This window comes from Panthera uncia (genome assembly GCF_023721935.1).
Source record: "Panthera uncia isolate 11264 chromosome A3 unlocalized genomic scaffold, Puncia_PCG_1.0 HiC_scaffold_11, whole genome shotgun sequence".
Lineage (NCBI taxonomy): Eukaryota > Metazoa > Chordata > Mammalia > Carnivora > Felidae > Panthera > Panthera uncia.
The window spans coordinates 44,687,951-44,715,094 of NW_026057578.1; the positions used below are offsets into that span (position 1 = coordinate 44,687,951).

The window sequence follows — 27,144 nt, forward strand, 5'->3', positions numbered from 1 at the left end:
GGAGGCAAAGTGTGCAGTGACAAAAGAAGAGGCTTAAGCCCAGAACCTTGGTCGACTCCTGCAATTTGGGGTCAAACAAAAAAAAAGGGGGGGGGCCAAGAAATGAAGACACAGGAAGTGAGAGGAACCAAAGCAGTGCTGAGCCACAGAATCAGAAAAGTATTTTACAAGGGGAATTTTCACTACAGTTTAAACTAATATTTTCTTAAGTCAAAAATTTTTATTCATTAAAATTCAAAATATTTTAAAACCTCTAGATTGCTGTGGACTATGCTGGGACGTTCATTCTTGGTTGATTTTTCTTTAATGAAAGTCTCAGAAGTGAAAGGGGTCAATCACTACCTAGAAGTCTCGCCCCTCCACAAAAAGCTCTTCATGACACACATGCATCATTCGTGTGCGTGTACACAATCCCTCCTCCCCACCAATAATGGGTCTCTGCCGTTCGAGGGCCTCACCCTCTGTGTGGGTGCACGGACTAAACCACTACCCCCCCCATCACATGCATATGCCCACAGAAGAGCCAGGTTCTGTTTCCCAGGGCACTAGTACCAAGGTGCAGGTGGCCAGTGGCTCCACCCCACACCACAGAGCTGCTGTTTGCTCCACTGCACTGCAGGTTCTGCTTCCTCTGTCAGAGTTTCTCTAAAGCAGCACTACTGACATTTGGGGCCAGATGTTCTCTGTCATGGGGTAGCAGGGGCCCTGTCCTGTGCTGGTAGGGTGTTTAACAACATCGCTTGCTACTACCCAGTAGATGCCTGTAGCACTGCCCCCTCCCCAGTTGTGACAACCCAACATGTCTCCAGACAGCACCCAATGTCCCCTGGGGGGGCAGAGCCAGCCCCAGTTGTTGTTCAGGGCTGCTAATCATTGCCTGGACTCTGATCTATGCTGTCTTCTTCCTCACCTGCACCTACTTTCTTGTTTACATTTCTCCTATTCCACCCACCACAGTGTCCACCATAGGTATGCTATGTCAGCGTCTTGGCCTCAGCCCTTGCTTTCCTTTTATTCCTCTCCCCACTCAGCTTATTTCTCTGAAGTCATAAATATTTCTATCATATGCATTATTTGGTGTCATAAATATTTCTATCATATGCATGCCATGCATATGTGTAGGGAAAGTACACGTGTTTGCAGAAACGTCCAGAGAGCTCCCTCGGACCCTGGGAACACCACCAGCCTGAGGCTCTTCTTTGTGATGTTCATTTGTTGCTGAGTATTCAGCAAGGGCTTTCTTCCCACCTACCACTGGGTTTATGGAAGCACAAGGGTATTTGTGGGATGATTTGTTCATATACAGAATTTCCTCTCCATGTGTAGGAATTTTACAAGAACAAAATTTTTAAAAATCCTAAAAGAAAAATATCACAACACTCCACATGACTGAAATTCATAGTGGGATTAGAGGGATAATTATTCAGTCTTGTAATGTAGACCAACACATCCATAGTATTTCTTGCAGTACTATGAGCAAAAGAACAAGAAAAAAACTCTTCAATTTCATGAACTTACACCACACACACACACACACACACACACACACACACACACACACTAACCTGGCGAAAGACTTCGTTCACAAAGTTGACATAACCTCGTGTCGACAAGAGAATCCGCTGCACCATTTCATACACTGTGCGGTGCTCTTCTTCAATGCTACAAAGGCTGGAGTTGCTGAGTCTTCGGTCAGACAAGGTGCTGCTGTTGGAATGGTTTCTGTCCTGCTCTGTGGGCCCACCGCCATCCAGCTCCGGTGCTCTCTCTTGCCCCGCACCACCACCAACAGTCTGGAAAAAAGTCATTACCACTTCTGAGAGAGCCTTGTCTTCAACCCTCAAGAACACCCAGTGAACCTGAAGGCTTGTTTCATCTTAAAGAACTCTGGACACCGTCAGCTTAACAGCAAGCTGGACAACAGCATTGCTCGGAGCACAAAGGTTCCAGGACCTGTACTCACCAATTTTCCAATTCACCAACTAACCCCTCTCCAACTCAGTTATGTTAACAGGAAAACTACTAAATTATTCCAAGGAGGTGAGACTGTGAAAGTCCAGCAACCTACAAACTTTAATTTACATTTGTAAAATCACATAACAAATTGTGTCAGTGAATTTACACTATGATCACCTCTGGCCTCTAAATTCAGCACTTACTCTATGGTCACAGAGATCTTAAAGTTCAGTGGAATTTTTGCAGCCACAATGTTGGAAAGCATCATTTGATTCAAAAGATTAAATGATATCTGATGGAAGAGTGTCAAGATCTTTAGAGGGTATTTTATAAGAAGAATTTTGATCTGAGTTTTATATTCAGAATCTCAGACTGAATTTAACTGAAATATGTACAAAACCTTAAATATTTAGAAGACTTTATGAGCACAAGGAAATAAAATAATTCATGCAATGACTCACAAAGTTTAATGTTGAATTCTGCTCTCATCTCCCCATAGAACTAAAGGTTTCCTCCAAATAAAATACACATATAATTTTGCTTTGTTTTTATAAATTCCACTATTATTTTTTAAGTGTCAAAAATGTATAAGCCAAATACCACTAAACTTCTACCCACTGTGAATATTTTTTACAAAAAGTGATAACATATGAGTAGTACAAAATAATAATTTCAGTAACTACCAAGGACAGTTTGAAAGCAGATATCCAAATAGCAATCTCTAGGGAAAATTAATGGAAGATTATATTTATAACAATTTTTCTCTTCATGCCTTAGCTATTTAAGTCTGTGTGGCTTATCAAAGGCACTGTCATACTGTGAGATGAGCTGTCCTATAAAAATTATTTCATCCTTATGACGCATCAACTATCTTCTGTAGAAAAATAAAATTGTACTCATTTTTCTGACATATATATATACACACACACACACACATACATATATACATACATATACATATATATCCATATGTGTGTATATATGTATGTGTGTGTGTGTATATATAGATAGATATAGATATAGATATATAAAGGTTGGATTAAGTTTAATGTTTCTTGTGGCTCAATAACCTGTGACTTTTTGATCAATAACTCCCATTTTCCTCATAGGCAAAAAAAGAAGAAAAAACCCTCATGTATATATACACATTAAATTATACACAGCAAATTAAAAACTGCCACAAATTTGGGGTGCCTGGGTGGCTCAGTCAGTTGAGCGTCCGACTTCGGCTCAGGTCGTGATATCACGGCTCATGAGTTTGAGCCCCATGTCGGGCTCTGTGCTGACAGCTCAGAGCCTGGAGTCTGTTTCAGATTCTGTCTCCCTCTCTTGCTGTGCCCCTTCCTCATTCATGCTCTGTCTCTCTTTCTCTCAAGAATAAAACATTTTAAAAAATTAAAAAAAAATGGCCACAAATTTGATCTACACAGGCTGTGTGACTGTGTTAACAAGTGTAATAGAGTGGAAGAGACCTGTTCCAGTTTCAGGCCCAGGCCAAAAGGCTGACAGTTACCACTTCCCATCTCTTGGAACATTTGCTAATAGAGCCCTGAGTAGCCAGGGAAGAAGTCTCGCGACCCTACCAGAGAGACTGCATGAAAAGAGAGGCCCTGCTGAACCCCACTTTCCAACTGCATCCAGGCATTTGAATAAAGTCATCTTAAACCAAGATGCCACCAGCTGAAGACCACCACCCACTGACCTCACTTAATACCACATGAAGCACAAGAATTGCCCAACCAAATCCTGCCCAAATTCCCTACCCCAAAAGTATAATGTTTAATATGACAAAAGGGCTATTGTTTTAAGCCACCAAGGTTTGAAATCATTAGATAACTAATTGGATAACACAACTATTAGGTAATTTAAACAGTATAAATAAAGAAATATGTTTAAAGGTACCAAATCATTTAAAAAATGTACTCTGAACAAACATACAGAAAACCAAAAACAGACCCATAAATACAAAGAACTGGTGGCTGCCAGCAAAGGGGATGACAGGACAGGCAACATGGGTGAAGGGGAGTGAGAGGTACAGGCTTCCAGTTATGGAATGGATAAGTCAAGGAGATGAAAGGCACAGCATAGGGAATATGGTTGATGGTATTTACTAGCACTGCATGGTGACAGGTGGTAGGTGAGCACAGCATAACATACACACTTGTCAAATTCTATGTTGTACACCCGAAACTAATGTAACATTGTGTCAGCTGTGTTTCAATTTAAGAAAATTAAAATAAACTTTAAAAAATGAAAAGTGAGTTCTGTTATCCAAATAGAACACCAGAGATGGATTTCCCATCATACTGTAAACTGAAAGCTACTTCTCTTGATAGAACAATGCTTTCCTTAGCCTTAGTCCCCACTCTCCCCACAAAAGGCCACTTTCTAAAAACATCTTTATGTTCTGACAGACGTTTATAATGGCAGTGAGTGATGAGAGAGAAAGCAAATTGATAATCCAAGTCTCCTCATTCCTTATCTCTTTTGTGAAGATTAACAGTAAAAGCATAAGTAAGAATTAGTAATGGAGAGAGTCCATTTTCCACCCACTACAACCAAGCTGGAATTCTCAACTACTATTTGGTATTAGTTGATTCTGGTGGCAAATGCAAAAGTAGTTTTTACTTCTTCGGCACATGATGAAGCCTCCGTTAGTGAAACAGACCTATCTGAAGCAGACCAGGCCTGTACTGCCAGGACTCAGGAAACTGCACGATGCAGGCTGCCACTTAATCCTTCCCATCACCCCTCCCCAACATCCTGGTTTCTTCTCAACCGACAGCTCATACTGAGACTTGTTCACTCCCAGGGTCAAACTAAACGGGGACACCCACAAAGAAGGTATGGAACGAGAGAACGCAACTGCCCTTCTATTGGTGATGCCTGATGCCACTCAACTTCATTGTCATGATTTGCCTGCATGGTTGGGGGCAGACTGCATTTGCCTTGGCAGAGCTCTAGGACACAGAAAGTACTAACATGGTAGTCAACAAACAAATGAGTTTGTATAACGTACAAACTCGTATAGGGTTATCAATTTGTGTAATTCACTTTTTCTAATTGTTCATCCCACGAAATACAACAATTTCAGGAAACCCACAGCCCATGAATCTTTATTGAAGAACTGATTTACAATTAGTAAAATTATAAATAAAAGATTATCATACAAATAAATGTGATCAACTGATACCATCTCAAACTTTCTTTTACATTCCCAAATGGATTTTTATGGGTTATAATGTCAGTTAATGTGCTTATAGAATTGGTAAAAAATGGTCACTGCTGACATTTTAAAATCACCCCTCTGCTTTCTCTAATGTATACTGAAGTACTTTTATCTCATACAAAAATGAATTACTGGGGCACCTGGGTGGCTCAGTTGGTTAAGCGTCCAACTCTTGACTTTAGTTCAGGTCATGATCTCATGGTTCGTGGGTTCAAGCCCTCCATCGGGCTCTGCACTGACAGTGCAGAACCTGCTTGAGATGCTCTCTCTCCCTCTCTCTCTGCCTCTCCCTCACTTGTGTGCTCTCTCGCAAAATAAACAAACTTAAAAAAATGAATTACTAAAGACTAAATAACACTTCACTAAAAATATTTTCAGCTGAAATGATGCACCAAGAATGTTCAGGTTTATGCTGTTGTTGCCAACACAATATATGGGATATGAGAGCAACTATATTTTCGTTCTCCCTGAATGATGCCACTGAACCAGAGTATTTGTTAAACCAGACTCTCCAAGGTGGTAAGAAAACTAAGTCTAGACGATGTATTGATTCCTTTCCTCCCTGATGAAAACTAATGTCAAAGGTATTAATTCTAGATCCAGAAGTAAATTCACTTTGGAAAACACACACACACACACACACAATCTCTCATCTATGACCTTTAGCACAGTCAGAATGGCAAAAGTGTGAACTCTATTTGGAAGCAGCACTTAAAATACTGTTTTAAAGGGATTTTTACAAGAGCAGCATATTCTTTGAAAAGAGATTTTGGATCACCTCATTTAGTGATATTCACTTTACACAGGCAAAATTATATTACATTTGAAATTCCAAATAAAAAATTTCAGGAGACAAAATTATATGTGCTTTTACTCCCGCAACTCTGCCCCCCAAATCTAATATTCAGGTGCTTAAATTGCCTTTTCTCATGTACACTGTAAACGAAGAGAGGAACACAGTGGACACATGTGAGATGAGGTGGGAACACAGCTGTACAGGCACAGAAAGGACTACAGGAGAAAAGTGGTCTGCTGAATAATGACCATGCCCTGATCTCTAGAACCTTAGAGTATCTTACACCTTTTATGGCAAATGGGATTTAGCAGATGTGGTTAAATGAAGGATGTGAGAGGGGAAAATTATCCTAGATTATCTGGGTGGTCCCAATGTAATCACGAGGATCTATAAGGAGGCAGGAGGATCAGACACAGAGAGAGCAACGTGAAGATGGAAACAGGGACAGAAGGTGTCATGATGAAGGTCCATGAAACACAGAATGCAGGTAGTCTCTAGAAGCTGGATGAGAAAAGGAAATGGATTCTCCTCTAGAGTCTCCAGAAGAAACACAGACACCTTGATTTTACCAAACTGACACTGATTTTGGACTTCAGACCTCCAGAAACTCAAGATAATACATTTGTGTTCTTTCAAGCCACTAAAACTTTGTGGTAATTTGCTACCATGGCAAAGAAAACTTACAACAACTTACTGTGAGGCATATTAATAGTCTACACAATGGCAGTGGCCATTTCTAGGTGCAGCCATCTGCAGGGTGTGGAAGCACTGGGCCTGGAGAGTTGTCTTCCCATCACCCATTCCCTTCCCTAATGGATGCATGGTGCTCCATGTGCCTCCTCCCCTGCAGCCCAGGTGACCCACAGGAAGCTGACCCCATCCACAGCACCAGGGATTGGAAGCCAATCATGTCCCTACTGGGCCATTCACATTGCTTTAACGCAATCAGTGCCTTGTTATTGTTCTAGGAGAGGCAAGTAACTAAGTTGTTCCACTCAGACAAAAGGGAAGGGATGGGCTTTTTTGTTTTTTTTAATTTGATTCAAGTTAACACACAGTGTAGTATTGGTTTCAGGAGTATAATTTACTGATTCATCACTTACATACACCCAGTGCTCATCCCAACAAGTGCCCTCCTTAATGCCCATCACCCATTTAGCCCATCCCCTCCAGTAACTCTGAGTTTGTTCTCTCTTTAAGAGTCTCTTATGGTTTGTCTCCCTCTCCATTTTAATCTTTTTTTCCCTTCCCTTCCCTTCCCCTGTGTTCACTTGTTGTGTTTCTCAAATTCCACAGAGGAGTGAAATCATGGTATTTGTCTTTCTCTGACAGACTTATTTCGCTTAGCATTATACCCTCTAGTTCCATCCACATTGTTGCAAATGGCAAGATTCCATTCTTTTTCATTGCCCTGGCAGCAACTTCTTACTAGACATGTCTCCAGAGGCAAGGGAAATAAAAACAAAAATGAACTATGGGATCTCATCAAGAGAAGGGCTTTTTATTTTTGGGTTGTCTCTGAATATGAACAAAGAGGGCAGTGCCCCAGCTGTTGGCAGCCATCTTACAATCCAAGGGGAAGCTGAAGACAAACCTGCCAGAGAGAAAGGGCAGAGGAGGGAAGACTGTAGAGAATCATGGAAAGAGTGTGAGTAAACCATATTCTCTGCCAGCCCTGCCATGAGCTTATTTTATGAAATTAAAATGTTTCTTTTTTATCTTTAAGACAGTTTGAGTTATGGAGTTTTGTTGTTGTTGTTGTTAGGATGATATAACCATCCGAATTGCTTCAGGAGGTCAGGCTTTTATGACACTAAAAAACCAGATAATAAAAGTAGATGACTCACAAGTGTGAATGGCCACTTAAGGAAAAAAATCAGAATCTTGAAGCAGTGGTTAATCTGCTATTCTTGTTACTTCTCGGCAACCAAATGTATTTTTCAAGAATGAGAAACTTATTTTCAATAAATACAGGTGACGGTTTTCTACAATTTTAAAACCAGGTAGGAAAAAGTCATAGCCTTTAAATAGACTGCTCTGAATCGACCTAACAACACAAGATGTAATATAAAATTTATCAAGGGTATGACTGAGTTTCTTATATATGATTTCATACAAATTTTTGTCTACTGATAAGTTTTAGTTTTTGTCTACCCGATGGGTCAGTAAAGGTCTCTCAACGGTCCAGAACCGTGTTCCCCTGACTGATGGTGAAATCTTGGCTCATTTTTATTTCCTCTTCTGTGAACTTCTGTTTTATCTCCTTTTGTCTGTTTTGAATTGTTTTTGAGTTGAACTGTTTGTCTTCTTGTCAATTTGTAGGCATTCTCTCTATATTAGAGGCATGAACTCTTTTAATAGCTAAGATGTCATGAATACTTTTCACAGTCTGTGTGTGGCTTTACTCTATATTTGCACATACAAACCTTTTTCACATTTTTTAAATAAGGTGGAACCTCATTTCTTCTATGGCTTGTGGGTCTTGTCTCTACCTAACGTAGTCTACCACTTCCCAAATGTATATGTTCCCCTAGATTTTCTCCCAAATTTATTGCTTTGTTCTTATATTTAGACCTTAAATCAATTTAGAAATTAAATCAATCTGACATCTGACTATGTATGTGATACAAATCAAGGTTCAGAGAGAAAGACAGAGAGAGAGAGAGAGACTGAGTTCTTTGAGCTCCCAGGGCTATAGATTAGATTCGATATTCAATGTTATGCAGTCTCATTTCCTAAAAAGAACCTGTGGTTTCTGTCTGGAAGGCTGTATAATTTTTTCTTAATCAATGAAAGCCAAATGTCTGTTAGGTCTGTGTCTGTTTAGCTAGATCTCTCTGGCACTCGAAGGTCTTTTTAGTCTAAATCATGACTTTTTTTCAGCTCAAGTAAACATTTCATTAGATCAATTATCACTTCTGAATTTTTCTCCTTTTGTCCTCATGATACTTGCAAGGTAGGTCTGGGCCTGTCCTCAGATCTTATTTATTAATTTCTGATTTTCATCTCTTTGAATTTCTCCTCAATATTGTGGGATATTTCTTTGGAAAATCAACTTTGTTCTCAGCAGAGATCATTACAATCGCCAGTTTATCTATTAAATTTTTAAATTAATGAATTTATAGTTTTTTAAATTAATGTTTTTTTAATTTTTTTTTAATTTATTCATTTTTGAGAGACAGAGAGAGATAGAGCACAAGTGGGGGAGGGGCAGAGAGAGAGGGAGACACAGAATCCAAAGCAGGCTCCAGGCTCCCAGCTATCAGCATAGAGCCCGACGCGGGGCTCAAACTCACAAACTGCAAGATCATGATCTGAGCCAAAGTCGGATGCACAACCGACTGAGCCACCCAGGCGCCCCTAAATTAATGTTTTTTTTTTTTTTTCAACGTTTTTTATTTATTTTTGGGACAGAGAGAGACAGAACATGAACGGGGGAGGGGCAGAGAGAGAGGGAGACACAGAATCGGAAACAGGCTCCAGGCTCCGAGCCATCAGCCCAGAGCCTGACGCGGGGCTCGAACTCACAGACCGCGAGATCGTGACCTGGCTGAAGTCGGACGAGATCGTGACCTGGCTGAAGTCGGACGCCCAACCGACTGCGCCACCCAGGCGCCCCAAATTAATGTTTTTTTTTAAAGCTTTCTTTTAAAACTTTCATTAAGTCTTTTGTTGTTTTTACTGGAATTGTATCCCCCTCAGACATCTTTGAAACAAAATTCTCCAGTTCTTCAGTCAGTTCTTATCAATGGGGCCACACGCTCTGGACCTCAGTTTGGTGCTCCTTCATCAAGGTGCTAATAATCACTCAGCTGTGTGCACTCTCCCAGCTCAGGCCTAGGTCACACTTCTGGAAACTCCAGAGTATCAGCAAACCTGCTCTAAGTGGACCTCACTTTCTGCATAAAACCATTACCCTGCTGTGGAGTGGCTGCTCTCAAACTTCCCCACGTGGTCCTGCTCTACCTGGTGCAAAGTCTCTAAGTAACTCAGCCTTCTGGTAAAGTAACTCAGCCATTTGTGCAGGACTAAGGCTGCGAAAGAGAGTAGGTACACTACAGGCCCCATACAGAAAGAGGTCTTCACTAAAGGCCTCGGGGAGAGACAGATTTCTCTTCCAGGGATTCTATCAGGGCTTAACAAGCACTCTGAAATCCTGAGAGGGTCTTCCACTCCTTCCCCTGAGATCCTAGAGGGCATTTGGCAGTCTCATGGGTCCTCTCCATGGCCCACCTGTGTGATTCCTGAGGGTCTTCCTGTTGTTGGGGACTGGGGAAGCCAACACAGGCCCGTGGTCTTATGCTCCAAGGTCACTGGTACTTGAGCAAAAGAGGGAAAATGAGAGAGCCAGGAGTGTGCACACAACAGCCATCTCTCAGAATGTCTCCTTGGCCCCCAAGGTTGCCTTGTCATGGCAGTGTCAACAGAGCACTGAGAGTGCGGCCTCAGAGCTTCCCCTGACACCTCAGCAATACAGACAAAGCCACCAATAAACCAGTCCCCATAACCAACATCCCTTAAGAACCAAGAACCCTAATAACCAATTACTTTGGCATGTGTTAGTGTATTCTTACCTAAGTAAAAGAAGATGATGAATGGCATACCTGTATGATTTTGGGCAACACATCAACTCCATTTTTAGTGTTTTGTGTTGTAGTTAAATACTTTTTTTCCAAAAAGAAAGTGACAATCCACTTAATAAAAACAACACGAGCTGCCATGTATGGAATTTTTGTACTGTAAATGTTTTCATTGTCTCGAGTCGTAGTAATGTACACTGGCTTTGGTCTCAAATGGGGGATGTCTGAAAGAAAAAAGAGCACATATCAGGTTAGTGAATGTAACCCCCACAGAAGATTCAATTTAACCAAGCAGACAAATATCTGTTTGAACTGCGACTAAAAAGAACCAGAAATTATTAGAAATGACATCTTTTGGTAGGCTTGTTTCTGATTCTGCCTTGCAACCTGACCAAGATGGGATGGTGGGTACTGCTGTTGTGTGCTTGTTACAACTGTGGTATATAGCTGTGGATGTACTAAGCTAACAACTCTTTTTAACAAATTTGAGAAATGACAGATTATAAGCCTAAAAATATTTTCACATATATTGTAGTTTATTTTATCTTTATTTTATGACAAAATAATTTAATCTTATTTTATGACAAAAAAATATAAAAGCACATATACACATTTTTTCATCATTTTAGGTATTTTAACATCCAATACTACACTAACCATAATCCACTGGACTTTTAGTCTTATATCCTTTTCCCTTTAGATGAATCCAAAGAATAAAATCAATACAATCTACGTTATGTTAGAAAGAATTCATCTTTGAGGTATCAGACAAATTAATAAGAGGTCCATTCCTCAATCTTTAAATTCCATAATCAATACAAAAAAATTACATGGTGTTGGGTTTGAGATACTACTTGCTGTATGTCCAGTTCTCGTACTAACTTGTATCCACTTGGAGAAACCTGCATGAAGCAGTTCTCAACAAATAACTTTTAATTTCAGCACATTAATAATATGTTTTCTACATGAATATAGACTATAAAATCAGAAACAAATTCTGAAAAAATATACCCACATATAGTTAACAAAATACACATCTCAGTACCTCTAAAGTTTAGTACTTCTACATCTTTCAAAATGCACCAAGTTTTTGCTATTTTTCCCTTCTCCAAGCATGCATGTGTGTTTGTGTGTGTGTGTGTAAATAAACACCCAAAGACAACTGAATTCGTAGTCCACATTCTCCAGATGGATTAACGTCTGTCGTGATCTTCCCCTTCCAAAATTGTTCCTGATCCCGGGTGCCTGGGTGGCTCAGTTGGTTAAGCATCCGACTTCAGGAAAGGTTATGATATCAAGTTCATAGGTTCAAGCCCTGCATTGGGCTCTGCACTCACAGTGTAGAGCCTGCTTGGGATTTGCTCTTTCCCCTCTCTGCCCCTCCCCCACTCATGCTGTTTTTTTCTCTCAAAATTAAATAAATAAACAAAAATAAGCAAAATTGTTCTTGATTACTCATTTTAACTAATTTCAACTGCTTTAAAACAATAGGGAGAGAAAAATTTGCCCCCCACTGCCACCAATCTAAGGGGTGCTTCTGTCCTATGAGCCCTCATTTCTTTTCCTTTTTAAAAATTTTTTAACATTTATTTTAGAGAGAGACAGACAGAGTGCAAGAGGGGGAGGAGCAGAGAGAGAGAGGGAGACCCAGAATCCGAAGCAGGCTCCAGGCTCTGAGCTGTCAGCACAGAGCCCGATGCAGAGCTTGAACCTACAAACTGTGAGATCATGACCTGAGCCCAACTCAGATGCTTAACCGACTGAGCCACCCAGGTGCCCCATGCTCTCATTTTTTATAGAAGAAAAACTTTATCAGCTAAGTTAGAAACTCCCTTATGTTTCCTTCCTTTCTGGAGCTTACTGTCCCTGGGGTGCCTAACTGCCCTAGCATCGGTCCCGCCATAAGCTGTAAGCAGCACCTGCTGGATGGAAGATCCAGTATAAAAGGGCTTACTGTGGGCAGCTGTGTAGCCTGGGCTGGCTTGCCTAGCCACTGAGCAAGGTCTGGGGTCTCACCATACCCCACCACTCCTAAGAAAAGACCTAAGGGAATGCAAGTTTTTTTTTTTTAACATTAAAAGTTTTCAATATAATTACAACCAAAAACCCATAACACATGTCAAATTATTCTGAGTACAGGAGCCATAGTCCCCTTTATTGCTGTGAGATGAGGTACCTCTTGAAGCTTGTACAAATAGGTAAAATCATTTACTAGGAAACTTTAAGCCTCTTACAATAAAGTTACCATTAAATATAAGAATAAAATGGCTATTTTACTTAAAAATAATCAAAGGCCACTTTGAAAGAGACTGGACAGCTTCCCTGTGGACATCCTCTAGATACAACCCAATGTACTTACCAAGTACAGGTTTGTAGATGTTTGTTAACTTAGTAAATGATGGAAATAAATGAGGAAGATAATACTTTCGAAACAATGTAAAAAGAAATTTAAAACCAGTATCTTGATTCTCCTTATTCTTCCACTCCAAGCTTGCAGCCTTTGGATAATATGTGGAAAAGAACATATGTACATTTACATTTCAACTTAATGTATACTAAACTGAAATGCTGTTATTAAAATTCCTATTCTAAACACACAAAAAAATATTTTGACAAATAATGTTGACAATCATGTAATGAAATTGTATCTTAAAACTCAAACAACAAGAATGAAAGCTTCAAAGAAAAGACCTAAGGGAATGCAAGTTTTTTTTTTTAACATTAAAAGTTTTCAATATAATTACAACCAAAACCCATGACCAAAATGGTAACTACGTGAAACACGTTTTTACTGAGTATTAAAAAAAAATCACACAATGATATCATATCTTTTTAAACTGGCTCTACTACATCATGCCCTTATTTTTTCCCACATGTTCTCTATAAGGATTTAATATTCTTTCTGCCCTTAAACATTTAGTCAGATGTAATCTGGTGGGGTTTTTTTTTTTAACACAAAAAAGGCCATTTATAATAAACAGGAATTTTTTAAAATTTTGTTTAATGTTCATTCACTTTTTGAGAGATGGAGACACAGCGTGAGTGGGGGAGATGAGCAGAGGGGGTGGAGGAGACAGACTCAGAAGCAGACTTTAGGCTCTGAGCTGTCAGCACAAAACCCGATGCGGGGCTTGAACCCATGAACTATAAGATCATGACCTGAGCCGAAGTCAGATGCTTAACTGACTGAGCCACCCAGGCACGCCTATGATAAACAGGAAATAAAGAAATAACCCCTTGCAAGGATTTCATGCAAAATCAGTATCATTAAAAGGCAAAGCTATGGAAATTTGGAAAGTGCATTCTCCTTATTAAAAGCACTCCACAGGCTAAGATAAGCCAGGCCTGCCAGTCCACCTGTACCTGTTACTAGTTCTTAGCACTTGTTAGAACACAGAGTGCTCTAAAGCAGAGCTTCCCAACTTCCTTCATGATGCAGCCCACTTAGAAAATGAAAATACTTTGTGCAGCATCTGAGGTAAAGGGATGTGGAACTTTGAATGCCCCTGGGGCAGAGGGGCTCAGTGTCTGTGACCTGTCAGAAGTTCTAATACACAGAGTGTATCACAAGTTCTCTGGGGTGAGCCAGTGGAGAAAAGGGAGAGAAAAAGAGAGGGATGGACATGAACATACAATTCTGCACATGATTTATGCACAATCTGCATAAAAACCACCACCTTATATCACCAGCATCCTTCCTCCACTGGGATTCTGGGGATTGTGTGACTTATCTGAGGTCACACAGCTCATTAGTGACATATCTAGAATGAGACCCAAGTACACCAACACATCCAAGTTCTCAATACTTCATGCTGATCTCCTGGGACAGATGGAATGCCCTACCACTTCTGAACAGGTGGTTTGAGTTGCAGGTGGAAATGCAGAGTTTCCAGAAGACAACAGAATACGCCAGCCTGCTCTTAGGATTTTGGAGTCCTTGTGTTTCTGGTGCTGGCTAAAGGAAACGGGAGAGGAGAGTACACAAGATTGCCCAACAGGACAGAGTAGTCAGAAAGGGAGCCAAGGACTGAATCTTGAGAAACAGCAGAGAGAGACAGTCCCCAAAGAAAAGTGGCAAGAAATAAAAGAAAGGGAGGAGGAAAGCAGGAAGAAAATATGAGAGGAGAGAATATCACAAAGAAGGGGCAGTCACCGTCAAATCACCTGAAAGATGATTTGAGTAGGGCAAAAACTAAAGTGTCCTTCCTCTAGACTTGACCACTAGACCTCCTTCACGATCTTGGGCCTCCGTCTTAGCAGGGACAGGGCAGAGGCAGGTAGCAGTGAGTGTCAGGTGAGGAAGTGGATTTAGCAGAGATTATGACATCAACAAACTTGGTTGTGGAGGACACAGAGATTGGACAGAGTTCCCAGGAAGAACTCAGGGATGACCAGTGTTCGCCAAGAGAAAGGAATCCAGTCGTTTTGAACCATATCAATGCTCAGAAATGTAGACCAAGAGAAAGAGATCGCCTACTGAAATCATAAACTAATGATATTAGCTCTGTTTTCAGCTGGTAAACATCAGAGAAAGGAGCCTGTGACATCAAGCAGACCTGTGCTGACAGCACAAAGAAACACCTCTATGTGCTCCCACCCAAATTTTCCTGCCTGCTCTGGCTATTATTTCCAGATATGCCTGTTCAGCCTCTGGGCCTGCCTCCTCCTCCATCCACCTTGCTAGCCTAGGGATCAGGGTTCAGGAAGGGGCAAAGAGGCAAAAATAGATTAATACACTATGAGATAACAGAAAATATATATGGCTCTCTGCCCCCACTTCCTGGCATAGAGCCCCTAAAACTCTTGTCATGTCCTAAGAGATAAGAGCACTGGGAGCATCTTTTGTTCTAGTAAAACAACTCTGGGTGGGCTCCTGGATGGCTCCTGAGTGAGGGCTGGTCACCAGAAAGACCACACTGTGATTAGTACTTGGAATTTTCAGCACCCCCACCCCAACCCTTCCATTTCTCTAGAAGGGAGAGGGGATAGAAATGGAGCATGTCTATGTAAGGAAGCCTCCAGAAAAATCCCAATGGCAAGGGTTTCAGGGACCTTCCAGGTAAGTCAACATATCCATGTACTGAGAGGGTAATGAACCCCAACTCCACATGAACAGACATTCCTGCACTTGGGACCCTTCCAGGCTGTGCCCTTTGTATCTCTTCATCTGGCTGCTCATCTGTATCCTTTATCACATACTTTAATAAAGTGGTAAATGGAAACAAAGGTTTCTCGGAGTTCTGCAAGCTACTCTAGCAAATCAGTTGAACCTGAAAAGGAGTTGTGGGAACCTCTGATTTGTAGCCAAGTTGTATAGAAGCAGTGGGTAACCTGGGGCCTACCACTAGTAACTGGCACCTGACTGTGACAGAACCATCTCATGGGACTGAGCCCTTCTCCTGTGGGATCTGATGCCATCTCCAGGCAGACAGCCTCAAAGCAGAAATAAACTGTAGGACATCCAGCTGGTGTGGCGGAGTTGTTTGATGGGGGAAAACACTTACACGTTTGGTAACCACAAGTGTCAGAAGTGAAGTGTTCTGTGTGAATGTGGTAATGATCTAAAAGTCGGTGGAGAACTGAATTCTTCCTGTGACATACACACTTACACAAAATAGTACATATGCCAGGTCTCTGCTGATGTGACCCAGTACATACTCTATTTTTAGTATCATATAAAATCACCTCAAAGTAAAAAGCAAAGGTACAAATGCTTTCTCTTTCCCACAGAGAGTAAGACCATTACTGAATTATCCCGCGATTTTTCTCTTACCTGAATAACCATATATTTCAATAGTATTTGAAGAAAAAAGCATGTTTGGTCCTCAGCAATCTTTTCCCCCGATATGGCTGGTAGGAGTGGAGTGATTTCTTCTGGATATACCTTTGCTGCAGAGTGGGGAAAAAAAAGCAGGGCTCTTTCACCGAAGTTAAAGAGGGTTTTGTTTCTGTTTTTAAATGGTCTCTATTAACATACATCTATCCCTTCACTGGAACTGCTGAGACTATACTCCAAGCCAGTGTACATGAAGGGCTTAGAAATATGGTACAAATGCTCATGAAACCACCTCTCCCACTAAACCATTCTTTTCTCTTTCAAATTCTGCTTTGGTCAGCCTAAGATCAAGTACCTGTCATTGGGCAATAAAGTAACATGCATTAATAAAGCAATGGCCCTAACTGGCAAGTTCTTGAAAACTCACAAGACACAAATGGCTGCTATTAATACTCCCAGGAGGCCACTATTGTCCTTCCATGAATGCTGCATGAAATACACAGCTGGCAAAAAAGAGCCTGGGTGAGCAGATGAATGTCCGCTCATGAAACAATCTGAGGAGGACAATAGACAGTAGTTTTGGATGGCGGATTTAAATCTCATTAACAGCCACAAAAACACTCCAGACATACCACGCATCTCTACTCTCTGCTATTGCCAACATCTGTCCCCTCCCTTCCATTCTTGTTTCCACCACTTCAGGAAATTTCTCCTGTCATCATTTCATATAAAATAGGCTCCAATTCTTTCAATTCTAATGTCTTTAGACTTTACTATGAATATGAGCAGAAAATAACTCCTCCTCTGAACCATCTGTGAAATAAAGATTTCTATGTAGGATAATGACAAACCAAGGAATTCCTCAATGTAACTTCAAGAGTCATTTCAGCCTGTAAGATCTGCTAAAGTTACTCACCATCAGCTCCACTAGGGCTAGGACTGATGAGTGTCTCCAGCGTACAGGGCCCTCTGGATGACATGATTGCTGGGAAACCAGGCACAAGGCAAGCAAAAATCAGCACCTGCTCTTCTGCACAGTTTGTCTGAAGTGCTTGAAGCCACAGAAGAAACAGCCTGATCCCTTCACACCTTATCTAAAAGCAGAATTAAAGGCAACAAAATTAAACACCCAAATGTATATGCAGAGATGCACTGCAATGCAGAATCAGTTCTGAGAAAGAAAAACCAGAAGTTAAAGGTACTGTTGAATTACGGCACCAAGCTCTTCTTAGTGACTAGCAGGCATGCTGCAATAAACACAAGGGTTAAGAGTGTGGGTTCTGGAGCCACAGGGCCTGGGTTCAAATTCAGGCTCTGCTACTTTAGCTTAGCTGTGACCAGTGGAGGACTGCTTAACTTCTCTATGCATTAGTCTCCCCCTCTGTAAAATAGGGATAATAGAATTTACCACAAAGTACTGGTATAGGGTTAAGAGAGTTATAACAGTGCCCATATCATCAATCGGTTACCCATGAAAACAATGCAAAGATAATCCTCCTCCAAGTTTACACTATGTTTTGAATAGAGTTTTTGTCATGTCACTACAATATGTACACGTATAATGTAATGTTCTTGAAAATCTGAACACTTAGAGCTAAACAAGACCTTGAAGACCTGGCTCAATGGGATTGGGCAGCTCTCCAGCTTCCCTGCCTCATGTCCCTACTCCATTCTCTCTACCACCTTCATTGTGCTCTGAAGAGATGAAAAAAATGTCAGATGAAGCTGTAAGATGCAGTGAGCTCCAAATGCAGGCAACTGAGGGACTCCCTGATCTCCTTTCAACTATACCAAGGTAGTGCAGATTCTTCCAGAGCAAGTGTTTAAGCCAAACATGAGGCTCTGCAGGAAAGACGAAAGAAGTGAAGTGAAGTGAAGTGAAGTGAAGTGAAGTGAAGTGAAGTGAAATGAAAAGAAAAAAAGAAAAAAAAGCAAGTTTGGCTGACTCCCCACAGAAGTAAAATACACCGAGACAGACACCCTGTCTGGAGACAGTTCTACACATCAACAGTAGATTCCAGGGCACACTTTCAGACATGCCCGTGGACACACCACTGCTGTGTACAAACCTGCATGACCACTCACACCTGTCCACTTCTCCCCAAGCAGGCAATATAAGTGGGGACATTGCTGAACACATAACAGACAAAACATGACATGGCTCTACGTGTATCTAACCAAATTGCAGAAAATTTAACAGGAGGAAAATTACAAAATTCTATCACGTCTCCAATTTTTTAGGATAACTGTATTTAAGTTAACGAAATACAAATAAGGCCAATAACAAACATAAAGTCACAACCTGATTAGGTTTTAACTATAAGACTATTAATTAAAATAGGAATAAAATGTGGGATCTGTTGTGAAGCTAGGAATAGCTCATCCCCTTTTTTCAACATGTAAGAGAAGTAACACACCAAATTTAAGTAGCTATGAGTGTTTAAGCTGGTATAAAACAAAAAATATACAGACTTATTATTTTTTAGTTGTCTTCAATGTTTATTTTTTTAATATAATTTATTGTCAAACTGACTAACATACAGTGTGTACAGTATGCTCTTGGTGTGGGGAGAAGATTCCCATGGTTCATCGCTTACATACAACACCCAGTGCTCATCCCAACAAGTGCCCTCCTCAGTGCCCATCACCCATTTTCTCCTCTCCTCCAGCCCCCATCAACCCTCAGTTTGTTCTCTGTATTTAAGAGTCTCTTATGGTTTGCCTCTCTCCCTCTCTGTTTGTAACTATTTTCTCCCTTTCCTTCCCCCACGGTCTTCTGTTAAGTTTCTCAAGTTCCATATATGAGTGAAAACATATGATGCCTGTCTTTCTCTGACTGACTTATTTCACTTAGCATAATACCCTCCAGTTCCATCCATGTTGCTGCAAATGGCATGATTTCATTCTTTCTCATTGCTAAGTAGTATTCCATTTAATTTAATGAACTTATTAAAGTCACACACATGACTCAATTAGCTATAAGTGAATCACCTTCCATAAAGTATATATCCCCAGCTGGCTTCTTTTGTCATTTATGTTTTAGGGTCATCTTATCTAGCATCAAATGGTATTATATATCATTATAAAAGGTATGTTTGTTTTAAAATAAGCCAATGTTAACCTAAAGTTATGCTACAAACAAATATTCAAGAGTAAGGCTCTGCTGCTCTTTTCTCCCAGAATGGCTCTCAAAACCAGCAAAAGTAATTCAGAGACAACTATAATTTTAACAAGATTGCTGGGGTGAACGGAATCTAGCATGTTAGCTCGGAAGCTTGGAGAGGAACCCTTGCCTTTCCTGAGGATAAAACTGGAGCAGTGAGCGCCTTGCTGACGATTACCTGACTGTACGCAGTAAAATCAAAATTAGAACTCCAAATTCCAAACTCTGAATCCTAAGCCCTTCTCCCCAAATGATATTTAAAATGTATATCACAATAAGTTTTGATGTAAGAACAAAAACTCCAACTAATAAACTCCATACTAGTTTTAATTAAAAATAAAGAGTAAGTCAAGTGGTTTTTAAAGATCTTTTTTCTCTACAAATGGCCTCATTTTGTCACTTTATGGCACTAGTAAATTTAAGAATGTTGCAAAATGACATTGCACATTCATCTAAAATAAATACCTTAATAGAATTTCCAGTGTGTAGAAGCTTCTTTAAAGTTGAGCCTGAAAGTGTAAAACACTGAGTTAGAAAGAGTATATAAATTTATACCATACACACAAAAAAAAACTCAGAGTGGATTAAGATGTATTTTTAAAAGGTCAGTTTTAGAAATAAAAATTATACTTATGACAAAAGAGAATTTTTTTAAAAAGAAAAGAAAAGCAATGTCACAGAAGGAGAGATATCTTTAAGATAAAATTGCTTTAAGTGTGAAACTCTTCGAAACTCTTAAAATAGTCAAAATGACTGATATTAAGTAACACATATACCCACAGTAGATCTAGTGCAAATATCTCATCATGAATAAAATAAATGATTCTTTTCTAATCTCCAAAGGTAAAAATAAATAAAACTACTGCTTATAAAACATTTTTACAAGAATGTTTTGCAAATATTCAAGATAGCATGTTTCCTTGCAGTGACAATCACGTTTATATGTTCGGGCAATCAATAAATCCTTTAGCAGAGCTCTTTCGTCACTGTCAAGGAGGAGGAATCAACGTTTACTCAGAACTACACCATTCAACTGCAAAAACTTCAGTGCTGCTGCCCACTTTAATTAGAAAAGTCTCTCTTACAAGGATGGAAACATATTATTCTATAACATGTTCATGTCTTAGTATGGAGTTGGCTTGGCAACCCACCTAAATATCATATGTAGGCTCTAATCTTAACCTTAAAGAAGGAAGTAATCTTTAAAAATAAAAAAATGTATTGGAAGTCAGGCAAGAGAACCTTTTCTTCTAAAATTTTGGGGAAAAAAATGACTTCAATCTCCTGATGATAAGTTTTATGCAATAATTAAAACTCACACATCAAATCATATTTACTTTCAAGAGATGTTCCACTAAGAAATAGAGCCAGTCTCAACAAATTTCTACAGGTCATATTTAAGTGGATAGATACAACATGTTAGTTAAATGCACACAATTTTGTAACTGCTGTTGCTATTTATAACACTTAACACTAAGATTCAGTGGAAAGTCACCATTGTTATGACTATGTTACAACACTAAGTCACCAACAACACTAAATCACCAACGGTTGTGAATGAGTAACAGAAGTTAAAGTGCCCTCTTCCCTCTACTTCTGTCACCAAACCATATCCAGTATTTTTTTGGTCTAGAGCCAGCATTTATTGAGCTAATCTCTCTCACAACTAAGGTTCAAGTGTCTGCTCTCATGGGACTATTTTATCCCACACCTCTCCTTAACCTGGGGCCTTATCCCTTGCCTCCATGTTCACCCATTCTTGGACAAAGGTTGGTCTGCCTCAGTTTAATATTGACTCCAGTATGCCCATGAGGACCTCATGTGGTTGGCAGGGCCAACAGACACTCCACTCCCCAAAAGACTCAAGATAAAGTCCGCTCACACAGCTCTTCTCCTGGACATCTGGCAAATCTATCATTTTGCAACACATTCTTGGAACACTTTCTCCTGGTTATTGTGCGTGACCACTGAGGCTTATCAGCCCCTCCCCTACTTTGAATGGGTCCACAGTTTTATTTTTAATGTTTGGCCTACCCATAGTTGCCCATATCCACTCTTCTCTACAACGGAAAGAAGAAAAATACTTATAAATAGGACAGACTGTACAAAGAGACATACAGAATGTCTTGACCCATATCGGCCAACAGTCCCTGACTTTTTTTGAAATTAACCTGGTAATTTGTTAGAGCAGCAATAGAAAACACATACATGTTTGATGTTTCCATCTTGCAAGAAACTCTTGTACATGTGAAGTAGTATAGCTTGGCATTTACGAGCCAGATTCAGAAGTCAGATTGTTAGGGTTCAAATCTAGGTTCTGCATTTACTGTATAACCTGAGTCAGTTACTTAATCTCACTATGCCTGAGTTTTCTCATCTGTGAAATGGGATAATAACAGTGCCTACCATGGGGAATTATTAATGAAGTTTAAATGAGTTAACATATATAAATGCTTAGAACAGTACCTGGTATATGAAAAACACATTTTCCCCACAAGATAAGGCATCAGCTATTCTCTTAGAAACTCTTTTTAAATAAGAACAGCATTAGAAAGAAAACTTGTGCAGTAGGAGCACACAGAATAGTGTTTCAACATGAAAACTGGTGATAAATACCGGAGAGCCTTGCCTGGCTACTTTAGGTATTTCCTAAGGTCCAAAGTTCACAAAGATACTGCTACTCTAACTACCATTATGAAATCTTTTTCATTTTAATTTCAAAAAGTTTCTCTCTCTATATCACATCTGTTTGGAATTTTAAATACCCCATCCAAACTATAATTATATCCACTCCCAAATTTTAGGTGCCTCTTCAACCCTACTGATTGCCACTATGTTGATTCATGTGAGGGAAGAGTGAATAAATGAGTAAATAAAATCTAATTAGTTGGACTGATTCTATGAACTTCTAACTTCTACTGGCTTTTATTGTATTTTATAAACATCCTTTTAATGTTAAGTCTTATTGCTTTTAAGGAGGGCTGGGTCTAGGACAAGAAGAGTGAGGGGGTCTGCACAAGAAAACTCAATAATAAAAAAAAATAATATTTTAATACAATAGTTTCTAAAAATCAAAATTAGTGCCAAACAATCCATGATGAACATTATTAAGGTTTTAAATAAGTATCAGTGTTCAGCTAAGTCATACTGGAGCCTAACATAAAAGGAAAACTGTGTACCACTATAGATATGTTTTCATACATTTTTAATGGTTAATTTTTTCCCAGAACATTTAAGCATTGAAAAAACATTGAAAAACAAAAAACTCAATATTGAACAATTGAAAATTATTAAAACTCACATTAGCTTAAGTTTTGTTTATAACACAGAATGTATTACAATTTTACTCTCCTGGCTTTAACAAAACAAATTCATCAAGATTTTCAAAATCTTCTTTGCCTATGTCATTTTCAATTGTGAGAACTGCCTTGCTTGACAATTTCTCTTGATGAAGTGGCAATCTTTTAGACACCTTTTTAAGGTCACTAGTTCATAAAGATAGTTCTAATATAACTTTAACATTATAAAACTGATTCTTGTGTGGTTTTTATTTTTAAAAAACTCCCTCTGTATATCATGCCTCAAACCAATTAATAAGCAAAGACAGTATACCACCAGGAAGGGTACAAGAACACAGAGAAACACCCTTTAGGGTGCTGATGGTGTGTAAGCCGTGCTGCCAGCTGCCAGTGGAGCAGGAACACAGAACTTCCTGGCACTATAATATTTACAATAAGCACAAAGGAACGCAGTCCACTGGAGGAATTTGAAATTAATCTCAAAAGGAATCAGGGAACTAAATATGAAACATATAAAGTATAGAATTTCTAGAAGAAAACGCAGAAGATCTTTGTGATCTTGGGTTAGGCAAAGATTCCTTAGACAGGACACCAAAATCACAATCCATAATAGAAAAACCAATAAACTGGAATTTATCAAAATTAGAAACTTTGAATCTTTGAAGGACACAAGTAAAGCAATGAAAAGACAAGTCAGAGATAGGGAGAGAATATTTCCAAGTCACATATCAGGTAAAGCACATAAATCCAGAATTCGTAAAGAACTTTTAAAATTCAATATTAAGAAGACAAACTAAATTAAAAAAAAAATTTTAATGTTTATTTATTTTTGAGAGAGAGAGAGAGAGAGGGAGAGAGAGAGAGAGACAGAATGTGAGCAGGGAAGGGGCAGAGAGAGAGAGGGAGACACAGAATCTGAAGCAGGCTCCAGGCTCTGAGCTGTCAGCCCAGAGCCCGACGCAGGGCTTGAACCCATAAACTACGAGAGATCATGACCTGTGCCGAAGCGGGATGCCGACCGACTAAGCCACTCAGGCGCCCCAAACTAAATTTTTTTTTAAAAGTGGCCAATCAATTCACACGTACACTTTGCCAAAGACATACAGATGGCAAATAGCAGAGGAAAAATGTTCAAAGTCATTTGTCATTAGAGAAATGAAAAATTAAAACCACAGCAAGGTAGTACTACCACTGAAATAAAAAGACTGATGATACTAAGTGTTGATAGGAACGTAAAGTAATTGGAACTCTCATACTACTGGTGGGAATGTCAACCACTCTGGGAAGCAGTCTGTCAACTAAACATATAATTTTATATGATTCAGCCATTCCATTCTCAAGAGACAGGAAAGTACATGTCTACATAGAGACTTGTACACAAATGTTTACAGTAGTTCTACTTGTATGCAAATACTAGAAACAGCCCAAATGCCCATCAACAGGTGAACAGATAAACTATAGTATAACTATACAATGAAATACTATACTACTCAGAAATGAACTATTAAGATATACATCAACACAGATGAATCTCAAAATAATTTTATTGGATGAAAGAAGCCAAAGGAGAGTATATACTGCATGATTCTATTTCTATGAGACTCTAGAAAATCAAACTAATCTATAATGATAAAAAGCAGATCAGTGGTTACCTGGGAACTTGGCAGGGGGGTGGGAAAAAGGCATGAGGAAACCATTGGGAATGATGGCTATGTTCATGATCTTGACTGTTGTAATGATTTCGTAGGTGTACACCTATGTCAAAACTTATCAAAATTAACATCTTCTCTACATAGAGTTTATTATCATCAATTATACTCCCAAAAAAGACCAGCTTTGTAAAAAAGCAAAAAACAGAGCAGGTGGCTTGAGAGTGACTAAGTGAAAAATCGGGAGGACACAGGTTTTTCTCAGATACAAATCTGCATAATGACAAGTGTCCAGAAGATAAAGTCAGGAAGCCACAAAGGGTGAGGGGGTCAAGGAGCTGATGGGTAAATAGCTAAGCCATTAAAAAAAAAAAAAAAGGCAAGTAAGCAGGAGATCAGAAGACATGGTGGCAATGAGGAGGGACAAGGTACAGTTGAGGGAAGAGAGGTTTCCACAGAGGGGGCAGTGGATGAGGTCTAGAATGGGTCTTGGAGAAAAGAAAGACCACGATCTCACCCCCACAGCTCTGAGGGAGACAGAGAAGACTGAGAGAAAAGCCAGGTATTAGATAGCTGAGGAGGTGAAACAATGAGGCTGAGACTCTAGGGCTGTGGCTTAACCCAAGAGGATTTCCAGAGGGCCATGTCCAAAGTGGGAAGGAGAGCAAGAAATGCAGGGCAATGATGATGAAAGCATGCCAGAGAGGACCCTGGGAAGACACCAAGTGGGCTGAGGGGGCATGAGGGTCAGCCATCCGCTGATGGACATGGAGGCATGCAGGGTCCCTGTAGCTCAGCCTGGCTGCAATGCACCTCTGAGGAAGTCCTAGTGTAGAGTGCATGGGAGACCCTGTTCCCTAGGGAAGAGGCAGCTGTGGTGTGGCCTATGATGGACCCAGGGAGGTTGTCAGACTCAGTGTCTGGAGGAGTAGTTAGAGCCCAGTGAGCTGTAGAAACTTTGAGAAATAAGGCTGCTCAGAGGTTGTGTTCACATCCTAAGCACTGTCAGACCACTGTGAAGCCCAAGGCATAAAGCCAGGGGGATACTCTTAAAAAGTCACAAGCAAATCTGCAGTTTTTATAACCAATGCAAATCTGCATTGGTTTTTATATTATATATAAGAAGAACCTAGTTGAGCAAGCTAGATTAATAATCACTCATTTATAAAAAACACATATGAGGTACTATGTGAATTTTCCATTAGTTGAACCTACTCTTTTAAGCCCAAGAGCTATTTATTTGGAGAATTTTTTATATAAAACATCTCTAGTAAAAAATATTTCTTCCCACCCCTCAGCAAACTTTTACTGTGTACAGGCATAGCACTGTACACTGAATGGGACAGGATTTGCTTTCTAGAGGCTCATGAACTGTAAACCCTCTTAAAGGAAACACACATATAACTTCAGTCCTATACTAATGATGCTTGGGCACATGAAAAGGGGCCACAGCCTGCCCCTGCCCCAAATATCCTTGGTTTACTATTGTGCCATTCTTGGTCATCTCCTCACATCCTGTGACCTCTCATTATCACACAGAGATAAGGCTTTGAGTGGCCACCCTTGTCCATCGTGATTTACTGAACTAAAACGGAGGGACTGTGGGAGGGGGGATGGGCTAAATGGGTAAGAGGCATTAAGGAATCTACTCCTGAAATCATTGTTTCACTATATGCTAACTAATTTGGATATAAATTTTTAAAAATAAAAAAATAAAAAAAATTAAAAAATAAAAAATAAATATTACTAAAAAAAAACAAAATAAAATGACTTCAGGAAAATTTTCCCATTTGTAATCAGTAATGGAAATTTATAAACAGTTAAGTAGCAGGTTAGCATATACCATAGTTCATGAATCATGGGATTCGAGCTCTGTGTCGGGCTCTGTGCTAAGTGTCGAGCCTGCTTGAGATTCTCTCTCCCTCTCTCTCTTACCTTCCCTCTGACCCCTCTCTCCTGCTCTCTCTAATAAAAATAAATAAATAAAATAAAACTTAAAAACAATTTTGAGAGAAATGAAATGTCTCTCTTCACTATAGACAAAACAAAATGGCATGATAGGAAACTGACTTCAAACAATGTGTCAGGTGGTATTTCAAACTAATTTCTTCCTTCCCAGGATAAAACCTGGCTATCCGGTAGGTCTGAGAACTTTTCAGACTTGCAGAATGTAGGAGTTGCTCTTATTTTAGGTTTCTATACTTGGTGACACTATTTGTAGTGCGAGACAGGAAACATACTGAATCAGTGGTGTGCAAACCCAGCTTTAAGATCCTAACCCAGTATTTCAGAGAACCTTGGCCACTACCAACCACAGTAACATTTTATTACAAAGTTTATACAGTAGTGTTCTTCATATTAGTAAGAAATACTAGGTATCTAGAATGTAAAAGATCTAAAATAAGAACTATTAGATACCTAGAATGTCTGGCACTGACTAGTGAAAAGCTTCCTCTCCTTGACTCAAGAGGTTTTGCAGAAGTCAAGAAGATACCAATGCTACGGAAATATTTAAGACACGTTCCTTTCCTCTGAAATCTGGTGTTTCCTTAATATTTACTTAGTTTTTACAACTAACTTCGTCAAGACCTTCAGTGACAAATGATAACCATTTTAACAAATCCGAATAAACTGAAAAGAATGCAAGAGAGTGAGGTATGTCAAAAAATGTGTAAAGTTACAAATCCACAATCCTT

The 27,144-nt window shown here is 39.6% G+C and overlaps 1 protein-coding gene across 5 annotated transcripts in view; it reads right to left on the minus strand.

The window, feature by feature from the left end:
- The window catches only part of RALGAPA2 (Ral GTPase activating protein catalytic subunit alpha 2), a 324,029-nt gene that overhangs the window by 237,003 nt on the left and 59,882 nt on the right, over nucleotides 1-27,144 (minus strand). For all 5 annotated transcript variants that reach the window (XM_049650097.1, XM_049650096.1, XM_049650095.1 and 2 more), the window contains exons 5-10: nucleotides 19,966-20,009; nucleotides 17,254-17,431; nucleotides 16,335-16,450; nucleotides 12,921-13,059; nucleotides 10,586-10,785; nucleotides 1,566-1,793 (exon numbers count right to left, since the gene is read on the minus strand). In XM_049650097.1, the coding sequence (XP_049506054.1) occupies nucleotides 1,566-1,793; nucleotides 10,586-10,785; nucleotides 12,921-13,059; nucleotides 16,335-16,450; nucleotides 17,254-17,431; nucleotides 19,966-20,009 (905 nt within the window). The remainder of the gene's footprint in view (nucleotides 1-1,565; nucleotides 1,794-10,585; nucleotides 10,786-12,920; nucleotides 13,060-16,334; nucleotides 16,451-17,253; nucleotides 17,432-19,965; nucleotides 20,010-27,144) is intronic.